Source organism: Balaenoptera physalus (assembly GCF_965194825.1).
Source record: "Balaenoptera physalus genome assembly, chromosome: X".
Lineage (NCBI taxonomy): Eukaryota > Metazoa > Chordata > Mammalia > Artiodactyla > Balaenopteridae > Balaenoptera > Balaenoptera physalus.
Window position 1 is genome coordinate 86,010,356 of NC_138903.1, and position 15,334 is coordinate 86,025,689.

Genomic DNA, 15,334 nt, shown 5'->3' on the forward strand with positions numbered 1-15,334 from the left:
GCTTGATGTGTCAAAAAATGTCCAGAGTATTAGATGCTTCACATTGACTGTCTGGTTCTTTAATCTAAGGCATAACCATATACTTCTACATTTGTTTTGGATGCAGGTGTCTCTAACCAGTACTTATATGAAAACTGGGAAATAAATACTTAACAATAGCTTGTCATGTATGTTTCTATTACAACTCTTTTTGAACTAATTGGAATGATTTACTGGTATTATGATGATCTTGGAAATAGAAGCAACCTTGTGTTTGTGTGTGGATTGTCTTCCTAGACAGTGAAGTGTTTCTACCTTTGGATTTGCATAGGAGTGGTGGCATTCTGATGTGGCATGTTTCATTTAATGATATGGCCATTCTGTTAGTGTGCTAGTTTTCATAGTCTGCGTAGGCTTGCATTGTTCCATATGCCCAAACAAAAATTGTGGAGGAGAAACACTGTGTTCTTAATGTGAAATGATTGAATATTGCATTAGCATACACCTGTATATTTGAATGAAATTTCCAGGTTGTCCTTCAGGATATTTCACATACAGTACATTGCACTATTCTCATTTCAAGACCTGTGAAATGTTAGCACCCTTCAAACTCTATAGTTATCGTAGATAGGTGTCTTGACTGTTATGGTAGGATTCAGCTTTGGTTAACATCTATATATAATATTTTATAGTAATGCATCCTTGCATTTGTTTGTCATGGCCATGATAAGGGGATATCTAATGAAAGCAGAATGTAGCGTAAACAGGATATTGTATACCTGTCACCTATTTTAGCTAATACAAATCTTCTGTTAAATATCTGAGAATATCAGTTTGTCTTCTTATAATGAGAAGATATTTTATGTTTAATTTGAAATATGTTAATTTAAAATATATGAGGACTATATAATTTATAAAGGAATGTTAATAATGTGGATATTGTTTGTATTATACTTAGGCAGAATATATTACATGTAGACACAGCCATACCCACCTCATATGCTATTCAGTATTCATAGTCATTCATTCTGTATGTTCTATATTTTGTTTAATTCTTAAAATCACCTTTTAGGTTTAATATGATTTTGAAGTTTTATTTTTGAGTACAGAGTGGGACATAAACAAAAAAGAAGATAATTAGCATCAAAAGAATGAATGCTTTCAGTAATAATCTTTCAGATTAATTGTAAATCATATTAATTATTTTAGAAGGCAATACATTTCTTCTGCAAGTAGGATCATGACATTAGTGGGAGTTGAAATTTTTATATACAAAGTAGTCACAATTTTTCTTTTTATAATTATAGAAGTTATAAATATATCTGCGATCTCCATTAATCAAATACAAAATGAGAACACTTTGAGGAATTTAATTGAAGTTAAATTAGGAAAGTTTAGATACATATGATTTCCATAGCCCAGATTTTTGGCTGTACAATGTAAAAGAAGGGTTGAACCAAAAAGAGATTTTGACAGAAAGAACCATCAGAACTTGTGACTGAGTGACAAATGCCAGTTTGAAAGCTTAGAAGGTGGAGAGGATGCCAGTCCTGTTGGCAGAATGGGGCCTTTAGGAGAAGCTGATAAGAGGTAAGGATGAGGCGTCAGAGTGAGGATGGATTCTCCTTTAGATTTGTTGAATTTGAGTTAACGATGGGACATCTGGATGGGATGGACTGTCAGTTAGAAACATATAACTTCGAGATGGGAAGGAGTAGTGAGGGCTGGAGCTGTTCATTTGGTGTTATTAGCGCTGAGGTGTTACTGAAAAGTTTTCCTACCTGGGCCAAGTTGAAGATCAAATAGGTAAGAAACCTGTAAAAGGCTGCCTCTTTGTAAGATATAAATGTCATACTCCAAGGTCATGAATTTTCTCATCATGTTTTCAATGCTTGTATTTTCTTTAATCAACTACTATTTTTTTAAAGGAGTGGCTCCCTGAAAAGGGCTAGAAAATCTCCCACTGAATGCTTGAGGCCATTTAATCAGCATTTTAACATACTTTAGCAGACTCTTAGAGTCTGTTTTAGGGGTTACAGAAATGTTAAGAATTTCGAATCAAAAGGAGAGAATTGTAGCATGACCACCTGACAAGAAATGTATTTTGGATCAAATGCAACAAATTACTGTCAGTCATTTGTTGATTATGGTTTCACTGTGTAGGGAGGAGTATACACAGTCCTCTGGACCTGTAATCTTCGTCAGGGCAGAATTTCTAGTGGTTAACGTGGTGGTAAGCACATAGTCGGCAGCCAGTATATACTAGCTGAATGATGGATGAAACACAAAATAAATACAGAACTAGGCCCGGCATCAAAGTGTGTGCCATTTAACTCAAAGCAAAGAACAAGAACACATGAATGTGATTTCAGAACATGAAAATACACACACAATTTAAGACATGCCATGAGAAAGTGTTGAAAAACATATAATAAATTACAGTAGTTAAGGGATTGAGTTTTTTGACCAGGCAAAATAGGTGGAGGGTTACGTTAAGATCACAAAGATTTATCCAAGACTTCGGAAAAACGTTTCTTATCTGGATTTTTCTACAAAATAAAGTATTTGATGACGTAAGTTAAAATAACACATATATATGTATATATATATCTCCTATATATAAATAGAATCCTGTGTATAGATATAAATAAACATATATTTATATATGCTCTGTAATAGTCTAATTTTAAAAGGAATAAATAACAGATTTTTAAAAAGAAATTTTGGCCCCAGTCCATTTACGTGGGGAATGATAGACTTAATCACAGTGAACCTAACTCGGCTTTCCTACTACTAAAAAGACTTAATGAGATATAAGATAAAAAAGAAAGGTTATGTTTTGGCAAGAAGGAAAGGGCATTATGGTTCAATACCTTCACTTAACTAACCTTTAAGTATGCAATTAACATTTAAAGGGAATAAAGTTTTGAAAGTATTATAGAGTAATTGCAGAAATGTAAAAAGTAGTTAAAAGCCTTTGGTCTGTTAGGAGAAATCCCTTCAGATAGCTGTGACAGTCGTCAGAAGTGAATTTGTGCTGCGTAAAAGAAGAAGAAAAATCTGCTCGTTTGGTGACATGATTACTGCTTTCCCCTTTGTTGTTTTCTTTGTGAACTTCAGCTCATTGACATTTTCTAGGATGAAATTTTCATACTGACCTAGAATTGATCTTTTAAACAACAAATCGTACAATATTTGAAAGAAGACGCTCGGTAGTAAGCAGGAGCAGCAGGAGGGAAAAATAGACGGGTTGAAACTTTACAGGATATTTGCCTATTAACTCACAGTTTGCCAGAATCTAAGTTGTACTTAAAAATTTATAATTTCTAGCTTCTGCTATTATGAACAGCTTTTTCCTTACAGTATAGAGGGTGTCTGAACTCATCTTTGCAATTTATTTACCGATCATAAGTAGCGATAGTATCAATAGGGCAGCTAAAGTCAAAAGCTATTTACAATTGTTTAAGTACAGAGTCCTTGGGCAATGTGACTTTTAAACACTAGCCCAGTCCACATGTGTTCACCTGTGTTTTGCTTCCTCTTGTTCCTAGCTGCTGTTGCAGGACCTTAATTCTTTTTAAAAACTACCTACATTAGATGTTTCTATGGCTCTCAGGGAATATCTTCCACATCTCATGAACTAATTTTGTCAGCTTCCATGTAGCTGCTGTGGGTGATTTTCTTCATTTCCTGTTTTGAACCCTTTTCTAAGGACCACTGTATGTGGGGAGAGGGGAGGAGCTTCTCACGGGGCACAGCTGGTATGCGCTGAAGCCCTCTCGATGCCAAGGGTGTGGAGTATCCTGTGGCAAAATACAGAAACATGTGTTTCTTCCCTTGTCTCCTTTTTTAACATCCTTGATTTGGGGGATACCCAAGCTGTGCTCATCACACAGCTCCCCTTTCCACAGCACTCAGACATATGACTCTGTTGGGGGTGGGTAGGCCAGGCCTGGAGACACATTCAAGAAACAAATGTACTGTGCTCAGAATCACCCTGATCCTTTCCAAAATGTAGGCTTTCTTACTGGACCCAGCCTGACTACATGATACACACTTCCCTTCTGTTAGGTGGGACATTTCTCTTCCAGGAGGCCTTACAAATACACTTCCAACTAACTCCAAGGACTGTCCACATTAGTCTCAAACTGTGCCTTGAACATCTGTTTTCTCTCTTGACATGCTATTGAGCAGGTAAAGGGGATAGAGGCAAATGAGTACCACTATGTCTCTCTCCTCTGTCTTCTAATCCTCCTTTCTCTTCTATTCAGGAATTGATGGGCATGAAAACATTATTAATGTCTGATCTTATACTCCATTTTTCTATAAAGTCTAGTATGTTTGGGAAAAAAAATCAGGTATCTTTATGTATTGGCTATGATGGCCACTTGCAACATGGGGTTCTAGAGGTAGTGAGCTCATTGAGCAATAAGTCCTATAAAGTAGTCTGCATCTGCCACACGTTGAGAGAGTGTTACTCTAAGCCTTATTTGCAAATAGAACCCACTAAGCACTGGCAGTTATATAAGCTTGTAACTCAGGCAGAAGACCATATCCAGAATCAGAATACATCTAAGCCCACCGAATGTGTTCAATATTTCATATAGCTAAACAGAGAAAAAAAAGATATGTCACCTACGGTGGAGCCTGTGTTATAAAGATGACTTAACAGGTTATCTACAGCTGGAAGAGAAGCAAAATAACAAGTTTCACATTCAGAGCTAAAATTATGTTTTAGGCTTGATTCATTCTGTAATAGTTATTTTCACAGTTAAAACTTAAAATTGAGATGGAGAGTTTGAAATATGCAGAATTGATATTTTTAATAATTATTTTAATGTTCTTAATCTTTCTAATCGAGTTTCCCTGTCGAGAAAATTATACAACTTACCAATCTGATTCTTTGTTTTTCTTCATAACATACTTCACAAAAAGTCCCATTAACAGAGAAAAATTTTTAAAAACAATTTATATACATCAGAAATATTCTAGAAAAATAGAAATAACACCTTGGTATTTACTTACCTTTTCATTCTGTAAAAGAAAATGATATTAATGAAGCAAAATAGTAGATGTTCTTAATTTCATTTGATTATATGTTTATATTGTTATGTCAACATTGATATTTCTTTTAAGTCAAAGGACGTGATATTTTAAATCTTTGGTCTCATCAGTTACACAATGGGTGCCATTGCAGGTGTAGAGCTTAGTGGAAACGCAGAATTAGTGGGAGAAGAGAAAAGATAAATGGAGAGAACAAAAGAGGACTTAAAGTAGACATGATACACTTGTTTCCTGTGGGACTTATAAGGCTATATGTTGCCTACTCTTTTTTTTTTTTGATCTGGAAACATCAATAATATACAGTGTACCATTTAACCTATTTTAATTGTACAATTTAAGTGGTGTTAAGTATATTTACAGTGTTGTTCAAACATCACCACTATTTTCAGAACTTTTTCATCATCCTAAAAGAAACTCTATACCTTTTAAGCAGTAACTCCCCATTCCCTTCTGCCCCTCGCCCCTGGTAACCTCTGTTCTACTATCTCTAAGAATTTGTCTGTTCTAGATACCACACATAAGTGGGTTCATACATTATTTGTCCTTTTTTGTCTATCTTATTTCACTAAGCAAAATATTTTCAAGATTCATCCATGTTTTAGCATGGATCAAAACTTCCTTTTTTGGCTGAGTAATATTCTGTTGTATGTACATACCACATTTATCAATGCATCTGTTGATGGACAAGTAGGTTGTTTCTACCTGCTGGCTATTGAATAATGATGCTATGGACATTTGTGTACAAGTATCTGTTTGAGACGCTGTTTTCAGTTCTTTTTGATACATACCTAGGAGTGGAATTGTGGGGTCATACAGTAATTCTATGTTTAATTTCTAAGAAACCACCAAACTGTCTTCCACAATGCTGGTGCCATTTTACATTCCAACCAGCAATGCATGAGGGTTCCTATTTTAACACATCCTCACCAACACTTGTTATTTCCCATTTTTTTGGCAATAGCTATTCTAGTGTGCATGAAATGGTGTCTCATTGTGGGTGCTTTAAAAAATGCTATTATAAATGGAATTGTTTTCTTAATTTCCTTCCAGATTGTTCATTGATGGTACATAGAAATACAACTGATTTTTGTGTGCTGATTATGTATCTTGAAACTTTGCTGAATTCATTTATTAGCTCTAACAGTATTTTTGGTGGATTATTTTTGGTGGATTATTTAGTGTTTTCTGCATATAAAATCATGCCATCTGTAAACAGAGACAGTTTTGTTTTTTTTATTTTTCTTTTCCAATTTGGATGCCTTTTATTTCTCTTTCTTGCCTAATTTCTCTGGTTAGAACTTCCAGTACTATGATGGATAGACATGGTGCAAGCAGGCATCCTTGCCTTGTTCTTGTTCTTAACAGGTATGCTTTCAGTCTTTCACCATTGAGTATGATGTTAACTGTGACTTTTTCATATATGACCTTTATCATATTGAGAAAGCTTCCTTTTACTCCTAGTTTAAAGAGTATTTTTTTCTCACAAATGTGTGTTGGATTTTGTCAAACGCTTTTCATGCACTAGTTGAAATGATCATGTGAGGTTTTTTTTCCCCTTCATTCTATTAATGTGGTATATTATATTGATTGGTTTTTGTATGTTGAATCACCCCTGCATTCCAACTATTGTTTTACAACTGTCTGTTTCTTCAATTCTGTCAATTTTTACTTCATATATTTTGGAGCTCTGTTCTTAGATGTGAGTATGTTTATAATTATATCTTCTTGATGGGTTGAAACTTTTATTAATATATAATATCTTGTTTGTTATCATTTTGTGATTTAAAGTCTATTTAGTTTGACAATAATATAGACACCTCAGCTTTTTTTTTTGGTTACTGTAATATAGACACTTCAGCTTTTTTTTTTTTTGGTTACTGTTTATATGCAATATCTTTTTCCATCCTTTTCAACCACCTTTTGTCTTTTTATTGAAAGTGAGTCTCATGTAGACTGCATATAGAAGATATATGTGTTTATTTATTTATTTACTTGTTTTATTGGGGTATAATTGACACATAGCATATCAATTTCAGGTGTAAAACATAATGATTCAGTATTTGTATAATTGTAACATGATCACCACAATATGTCACCATACATATAGAAATTTTCTTCTTTTTTTTTTCTTTTGATGAGGACTTTTAAGACCTACTGTCTTAGAACTCTCAAATATGCAATACAGTATTAATAACTACAGTCACCATGCTGTATGTTACATCCCCATGTCTTGTTTTATAGCTGGAAGTTTGTCCCTTTTGACCCCGCTTCACCTATTTTGCTCCCCACTCCCCCACTCCAGCAACCACCAGTCTGTTCTCTGCATCTATCAACTTGGTTTTTGGTTGTTGTTTTGTTTTTGTTTTTTTACAGTCCACACGTAAGTCAGATCATATGGTAGTTGTCTTTCTCTGTCTGACTTATTTCACTTAGTATAATGCCCTCAAGGTCCGTCTGTGTTGTTGCAAATGGCAAGGTTTCATTCTTTTTTTAGGGCTGAATAGTATTCCATTGTGGCATGCATGCACGCACGTGCGCGCATGCGTGTGTGTGTGTGTGTGTGTGTTGTATCATCTTCTTTATTCATTCATCCATTAATGGACACAGGTTGTTTTCATACCTTGGCAATTGTAACTAATAGTGCATTGAACATGGGCATACTGATATTTCTTTGATATAGTCACTTCATTTTCTTCAGATATATACCCAGAAGTGGAATTGCTGGATTATAAGATAGTTCTTTTTTAAATTTTTTGAGGAACCTCCTTACTGTTTTCCATAGTGCCTGTACAAATTTACATTCCCACCAACAGTACATAATATTTGTTTGTTTTTAACTCTATTCTGCAAAACTCTTTCTTTTAATTGGAGACTTTAATTCATTTACATTTAAATTAATTATTCATAAGGAAGGGCTTCTTCCTGCCATTTAGCTGTTTTCTGTATGTTTTACATGTTTTTGTTCCTTAATTTCTCTATTATTATCTATTTTTGTAGTTAGTTGTGTTTTTTTTTTTTTTGGTAGCCTACTATTTTGATTCTTCTCTTTATTCTGTGTAATTTTTAGTTATTTTCTTAGTAATTACCTTAGGGATTAAAATTAACATCTTAAACTTATTACAACCTAGTCTTAATAATAAAAACTTAATTTTAATAATATACAAACACTGTGTTCCTGTACATTTTTCTCCCTTTATATTGCTGTTGTCATAGATTACATGTTTATACATTATATGCCCATTAACAAAGATTTATAATTATTGTTTTATGCACTTTCCTTTTAAATCATGTAGGAAAAAAAAGAGGAGTTACAAACCAAAGTACAATAACATTGACTTTTATATTTATCTATGTAGTTACCTTGCTCTTTATTTCTTCTTATGTCTTTGAGTTACTTTTTGGTGTCATTTCATTTCTGCTTGTAGGACCTCCTTTAGTATTTCTGTCAGGACAGGTTTGCTAGCAATAAATTATCTCTTTTTTTGTTGTTGTTAATTTGGGAATGTCTTAGTTTTTCATTCTTGGAGGAAGATGGTTTGGTGGATATAAAATTCTTATTGATAGTCATTTATTTCAGCACTTTAAATATGTTATCTCACTACCTTTTGACTCCTATGGTAGAAACCATATATTAATCCTATTGAGGCTCTATTAAACGTGACAATTCACTTCCCTATTGCTGCTTTAAAAATTCTTTTTCTACATTTTGACAGTTTGATTAGGAAGTGTCTCAGAGTGGACCTCTTTGATGTCCTGCTTGGAGTTAATGAGCTCTTTGGATGTGAATATTTATGTATTTCATCAGAGTTAGGAAGTTTTCAACCATTATTTCTTCATATATTTTTTCTGCCCCTTTCTCTTCTGGGAATCCTGTGATGTACATGTTGGTGTGCTTGGTGTCCCACAGATCCCTCAGGCTCTGTTTATTTTTCTTCATTCTTTTATCTTTCTGTTCCTCAGACTGAATCATTTCAATTTCCTTATCTTCAAGTTCATCAATCCTTTCTTCTGCCTGCTCAGATCTGCTGTGGAACCCCTCTAGTAAATTTTTCATTTCAGTTATTGTACTTTTCACTTCCAGAATTTCTTTTGGATTCCTTTTTGTAATTTCTGTGTCTTTATTGATATTCTCATTCTGTTCATAACATCATCCTCCTGATTTCCTTTAGTTATTTGTCCATAGTCTCCTTTAGCTCATTAAGCATGTTTAAGACAGTTGATTTAATATTTTTGACTAATAACTTTAAAGTCTGAGCTTCTTTAGGGATAGTTTCTGTCAAATTCTTTTTATTTTCCCCTTCACAGGCCCTGTTTCCTGTTTCTTCACGTGCTTCGTAATTTTTTTTTGAGAACTGGACATTTGAATATACTATAACTCTGGGAATCTGATTCTGCCACTCCTTACAGACTGCTGATTTTTGTTTGCTGAAAGTGGTAGTGTGTATTCCTTGTGTGTGGTCATTGTAGTTTGGGTTTCATTATCTCTTCTGTCAGCCAGTGACCTGACAAAGATTTCCTTAAATATCTGGTTCCAAAAAGCAGGAGAGGTGTTTCTATCTGTTTAAATCTTCCAATAGATGCTATCAGGGAAAGCTGCTGCAACCAGAGAATGTTGAAACCAAGGCAAGCATCTGCCAAACCAACCAAAACTCAGATCTCCAAATTTCGGAGAACAACGTCCCCACTGCTCACCCTGGCATCAGCCGTCCCCTTTGGCAACTCAGGCACTATCTTCACAGTGGTGCTGAGGAATAGTATATGGTATCTGTTTTATGCATGTCATTCTCTTACCAGAGTCTCTCTTTATCAAACACTTCCCTTGTTGTAATTATCCAGTCAGGTTCCACAGTTCTGAAATAGTTTATTAAATCACTCTTTCCAGCTCAGTGGCTGCTTTGATGGAGGGATCAATCTCTGGAGCTTCCATCTCTGCCATTTTTCATCAACTCTACTTTCTTAAATCTTTGTTTCCTGCTTTCTTCCCTTTCATATGCCTTTTTAAATTCCATACAGATCCCCAAAACGTTGGTTGCAAGTTAATGTGATGATAGTTAGAACTGTACCAAAGTCCAAGATAAGCTAGGTTGAGAAGAATTCATTAATTTTGATTCTCTTAGGCATCAAACTTGAACATGCATCAGACTTCATCACTTTTTCTTGGTTCCGCATTAAAGTTGGAATGTATTATGTACTTAAATACAGATATTGTATATATATTCAAGTTGTTCTGAAAGGTAGTTTTAATGTGCTTGAATATTTTAGTTGGGCTGCACACTTGTCCCTCAGACTCAGTGTTGGACTCTTATGTGGCCAGCTGTGAGGTGGTAAAGCTTAAATAGCTGGGAAAATGATGTATGGACTTTAGGGGCCAAGGCTAGGCTTGTTTCTTGATAACTGTATTGGAAATTAGGAATCACATAGAAGAACAGAATAGAAAAAAAGAAAAAAATACAGATATTGTAAATAATGGGAGATTAATTTTTACAGGCTTGGTGCAATTTATAAGATTGAAGATGATTCCCAATTTTGCCAATTATGAAGAGTAGAGTTGATTATTATTATTATTATTATTGCCCATGAGTTAATTCTACATAGTATTTTTCTGTTTTTTATATAGATTGACTAATTACCAGGACAGGAAATAAAACTTAAAAATTATGCTGTGTGTTTAAGGCCCAGAAAGTTAGTCAGTTTTGGATTGTTATTTATTGTCATATGATTTTTTAATTTAACATTTATGTGCTGTACTGCATAGACACCAAACATGTTTATGTATTTATTCACATTAAACTGTCATTCATTTTTTGGTTAAGTTTTTGGGAAGAAGGGGAAGATACACTGGTACTATGGCAGAACCACAATCAGAAATTTATCCACTCTTCTAGTTAATCACTTTTAGAGTTGTTAATGCATGTTTAATAATCCTAATCATGAAATACTAAACTTTTATGCTTTTATTTCTTTTTAGAACCTTATAAAACATCTTCCTGAGCAGAAGGTACTCAATGAATTAGCACAGCTGAAGAATGAATATGATGACCTTTGTGAGCCTGAACAGTTTGGAGTTGTGGTATGTATCTAGCCTAAGGGCCCACAAACTCAGCTTGGAGGTAACACTTATCAAACACAGTGAAAAAAAAAAAGACATTTCAATCGCTGATTTTTTTTCTACTGTATAATAACTACATAACTTAATATAACATTAGCTGTCAGGAAAAAAAATCCTTGTTTATTATTTATAATATTATTGAAAACTAAAGAAATTAAGATTTACATTATGAAATACCTTTAGACATCTCGTGGGCCTTCCTCTATATCAGTGCTGATATTAATATATGAAAAATAATGCATATTATTGTATTGACTGTTTTTTCTTCTATTTAGATCTTGATGCTAGAATTTAGCCCTAAAAGAGTTAGGCTAAAAATAAGGGTGGAAACTAGATAATTAGTAATGTTCTGGAGACTGTTTTCTGTGGTATATATTGTATTAGAAAAAGCACAAGAATTTTCAGATATCCCATAGAGTGTAAATAATTGATTGAAAGCTTTACATACACTATTTCAGCTGGAAAGAAAATTTCATAAATACACATCATGCTTTACCATGGTTAAATAATTATTGGAATGAATTATGTTTTCTTATCTCCTCTTCATTTTAAGGGGTACAAAAGATGACTAGGTATAAATATGTATTAAAAAATATAGTTTTATATACATGTGTATATATATACATATACCTATATATACATATGCATATATATATGTTTTTAGCTTTCCCCAAAACCTCTATTCAAATAATAGGGAAAAATAAAAAAAGATGGTGGGAAAGAGGGCATGATGATTTATTTACTTTCTTAGAGAAAAGCTATTTTTGACTTAGGTGTTCCATACAAGTTTGTTTGCCATGTGAACAAACAGTTCTATTACAACTTTCAGTTTTACCCTGGCTCTCTGACCATTTTCCATCTGCATACTAAGACTACTTAAAACTACCGCCGGACCCAATAGTCAAACACTGTCTGCTTCATCTGAAATATTGGGTTGGCCAAAAAGTTCGTTCGGGTTTAACCTCTTTAATAGTAATGTATTTGAATTAATCTGATTTGGTAGTTTGCAATTTAAAAATCGTGTTTAAAATCAAAATGTGATAGATGGAACAGAGTATGTTCCTTTTGAACATATGCAATAACTGCTTGATCATATTTAGAGTTTATTAATTTTCAGATATGGCATTGCATATGCTGATGTAGGAGGATTCTGTCAAATCCTTGAAAAGCAAATCAGGAATGTATATTTAGGGTGAGATAGAGCATGTAAAGGTACCTGAGGAAGAGATATCTCTCGTTTTTGAATTAGGCAAATTAATCAACTAAACTGGCCAGATATTATTTACTAAGTAGCAGCACTTTAACACAATATTAAATAGTAAAATTTTCTAGACCAAAGTCCACACTTGAAACTTAAGCTACTTGAATTCATATTATAATTGAAGCAAGGCTATATACCATCTGAGAATTCAGCTGTGCCATGGTGGTTATGAGTTTTACAGTAGGTACACTACACAATTTCTCTGAAGCCATTTTTTTTCTGAATGCAGTTTATCTTGGAAGATGTATTAGTTTGCCAAGCAAATCCTTCAAGAGGAATATCCTTGGTACCACACTGAGGAAATGAAGTTTGGGAACATAAAAAGCAATATAGCTTCTGAACTCAAAGCAAAGTAGAAAATGGAAGAGATTTCTTGTTTGTGCACATAACCATAAATAATTCTGGGGCTGTGAACATGAAGTCACCTGGTCCTCTTATTTACTCTCCCCATCCTTAGCTACATGTCTGTAGGGGAAATAGTCAAGGACATTACAAAGTAGTTTATGCTATGTAAATTACCTAAGGCAGTATCAATCAGGATGCGCCAAATAAAGTTTAGGTCATCTCTTATATATCTAGCAAAAAGATTCTTGAAATAATGATATGACTCAGTCTTTTAACTATATATGTAAGCATGTATATCTTGTATATAATAGATAGTAGATAAGTGTTTTTTGAATTGAATTATAGGAAAATTATTCAAACCAAGTATGAGCCTGAGATTAAAAATAGCATAGATTAGATCTCTAAAAGTAAAAATTATGTTCAAATATATTTCTCCAGGTCTATGCTGAAATTAAATTCACTTCTGTCTGGAAACGCCCAAATACTTTTTAATCCTCAAAATATATTGACAGCCTACATTTAGGACAACTTTGGAAATGCATAGAATCATCTGCCCTAATGAGAAAGGCTCCAAACTGGTTGTCTTACTTCTGCTTTCTTCCCCCATCAAAAGTATTAGTGTAGTCATCTTAAAATCTATATTAATCTTATGATTTCTGTATTAAAACCCTTCAGTGTCTCCCAGAGTTTACAGAATAAAACCTGAGCTCCTTCGCATTCTCATTTTGCCTCTAACTCTCTAGCTTTATGCCTCCCTGTTCTCTTTGGTGAACTGAGCGAATTGGTGTCTTTATGACATTTTAGCTTTTACCTCGGCGGGACTTTCTTTGCCATTTCAGCAGTTATTTTACTTGTTCCTATTCAGTGGTCTTTCGTTTTTCCATAGCGGCTATACCCTATACCGTATCTTACCTGCTTTCCACAAGTCTTCACACCCTCCCCTCCCCATTCTTTTCACTTACTACAAACAACCTAATCTCTTACCAGGGAAAAGGGAAAGCACCTAGGCTTCAGAACTTCCAACATCTCTCCTACCTACAGTTATCTCTACCCATATCTTTTATTAGCTTCCTCTCTGTCAAACCTTAAAAAAAGGGATACTTTATTATCACTAATACTATTGTTGTCATGATTAGTGATAGAAACAAGAATGTATTGAGGTGTTACTGTGTCTGATTCTATGCTAAGTGTTTTTACATTTACCATCTCATGAATTCCTCACGGCCCTATGAGATTGGCACTATTATTAGCTTCATGTTACAGATGAAGAAACTGAGGCCAAGGAAGGCTGGGGACCTTGTCCAAGGTTACATAGTAAGTAGTAGGTACAGAATTCAATCCCAGGCAATCTGACATCATGGATTGTGATTTTAACCACTGTACTGAACTGGTGTGTGCACGTGTGTACACGTCCACGTGTGTGTGAGATAGTCTACTACATACTAATTTACTTATCTCTGTTTAAGGCATTATTATCCCCTGCCTACTCTTGTTCTGTTATTCTATTGCCTCTTCAATTCGTCAGTCTCCACTCTGTCCTTCTCTTCAGAAGAAAAACATCTTCTTAAGTCATTCACTGCCTAAAAATGTATGAATGGATAGCTGGATGGATGGATGGATGGATGAATAAAAATCCTTCACTGGCCCTGAGGTCCATGATAGCTACTGCCCTCTCTTTATTACCTAGCATCAGTTTTTTCAAAGATTAGTGTATTTGTTCTCTACTTCCTTACCTCTAGTTACTATTTAGCAAACAGCAATCAGAATTCTGCCTTAAACAATGCATTGAAACTGATCTAGAAGAGATCATTAATTACCTCCTAATTGTATCTAAAATATATATCGGTTCTACTCACTTCTCTTTTTCTGTGCCGTCACCACTTTAGCCCAAGCCAGCATCATCTTTCCCTTAACCATTATAATATACTTTTAGCCTGTTTTTTCCCCTTATACTTTTGCCGTTTTCCAAATCAGTCTCGGCACAGCCCTCGATGTGACATTTCTAGAGCACATTTGTGTTGCATCATTATTTATCTGCTTAAAGCATCAGTGCGTTGTTTTTTGAATTTACCATGCTCTTTCCTGCCTTTGGACCGTTACACACATTGCTCCCTCTTACTCCCACTCGCTGCCTGCCTCTCTCCTGCTTATTCGAGTTTCCGCTTAAATTTCATTCTCTCCGTGATGCCTTCACTTACCTATCAATCAAAATTAGGTCTCCCTATTAAACTCTCTCAGAGCACCTTTTTTCTTTTCCTTTCTCATGGTTTTTAATTAAATATTTAATTGCGAGATTATTTATTGACTATCTATAACCCCTGCTAGATTGCAACTTCTTTTAAGTATATGTATCGTATTGATTTAATTCACGTGACATACACTTACCAAATGTTTGTTGACTGTATTAGCTTGAATGCCAAATCAAGTGGGCTCTTTTCAGTCCTAATTCTGTATCCATATGGCACTTGATAACATTGAAGAATTTAGATTCCTTACTGAGTCCTTTTCTTTCTTTGCCTTCTCTAGAGATAAATACTCTTTCCTAATTTTACACCTATCACCCTTGCCAGTGTCCT

The 15,334-nt window shown here is 34.3% G+C and overlaps 1 protein-coding gene across 7 annotated transcripts in view; it reads left to right on the top strand.

Annotated features, from left to right (window-relative positions):
• DIAPH2 (diaphanous related formin 2) overlaps nucleotides 1-15,334 on the top strand; it is an 865,471-nt gene that overhangs the window by 423,554 nt on the left and 426,583 nt on the right. For all 7 annotated transcript variants that reach the window (XM_082447366.1, XM_082447367.1, XM_082447365.1 and 4 more), the window contains one exon: nucleotides 11,012-11,113. In XM_082447366.1, coding sequence (XP_082303492.1) covers nucleotides 11,012-11,113 — 102 coding nt within the window. The remainder of the gene's footprint in view (nucleotides 1-11,011; nucleotides 11,114-15,334) is intronic.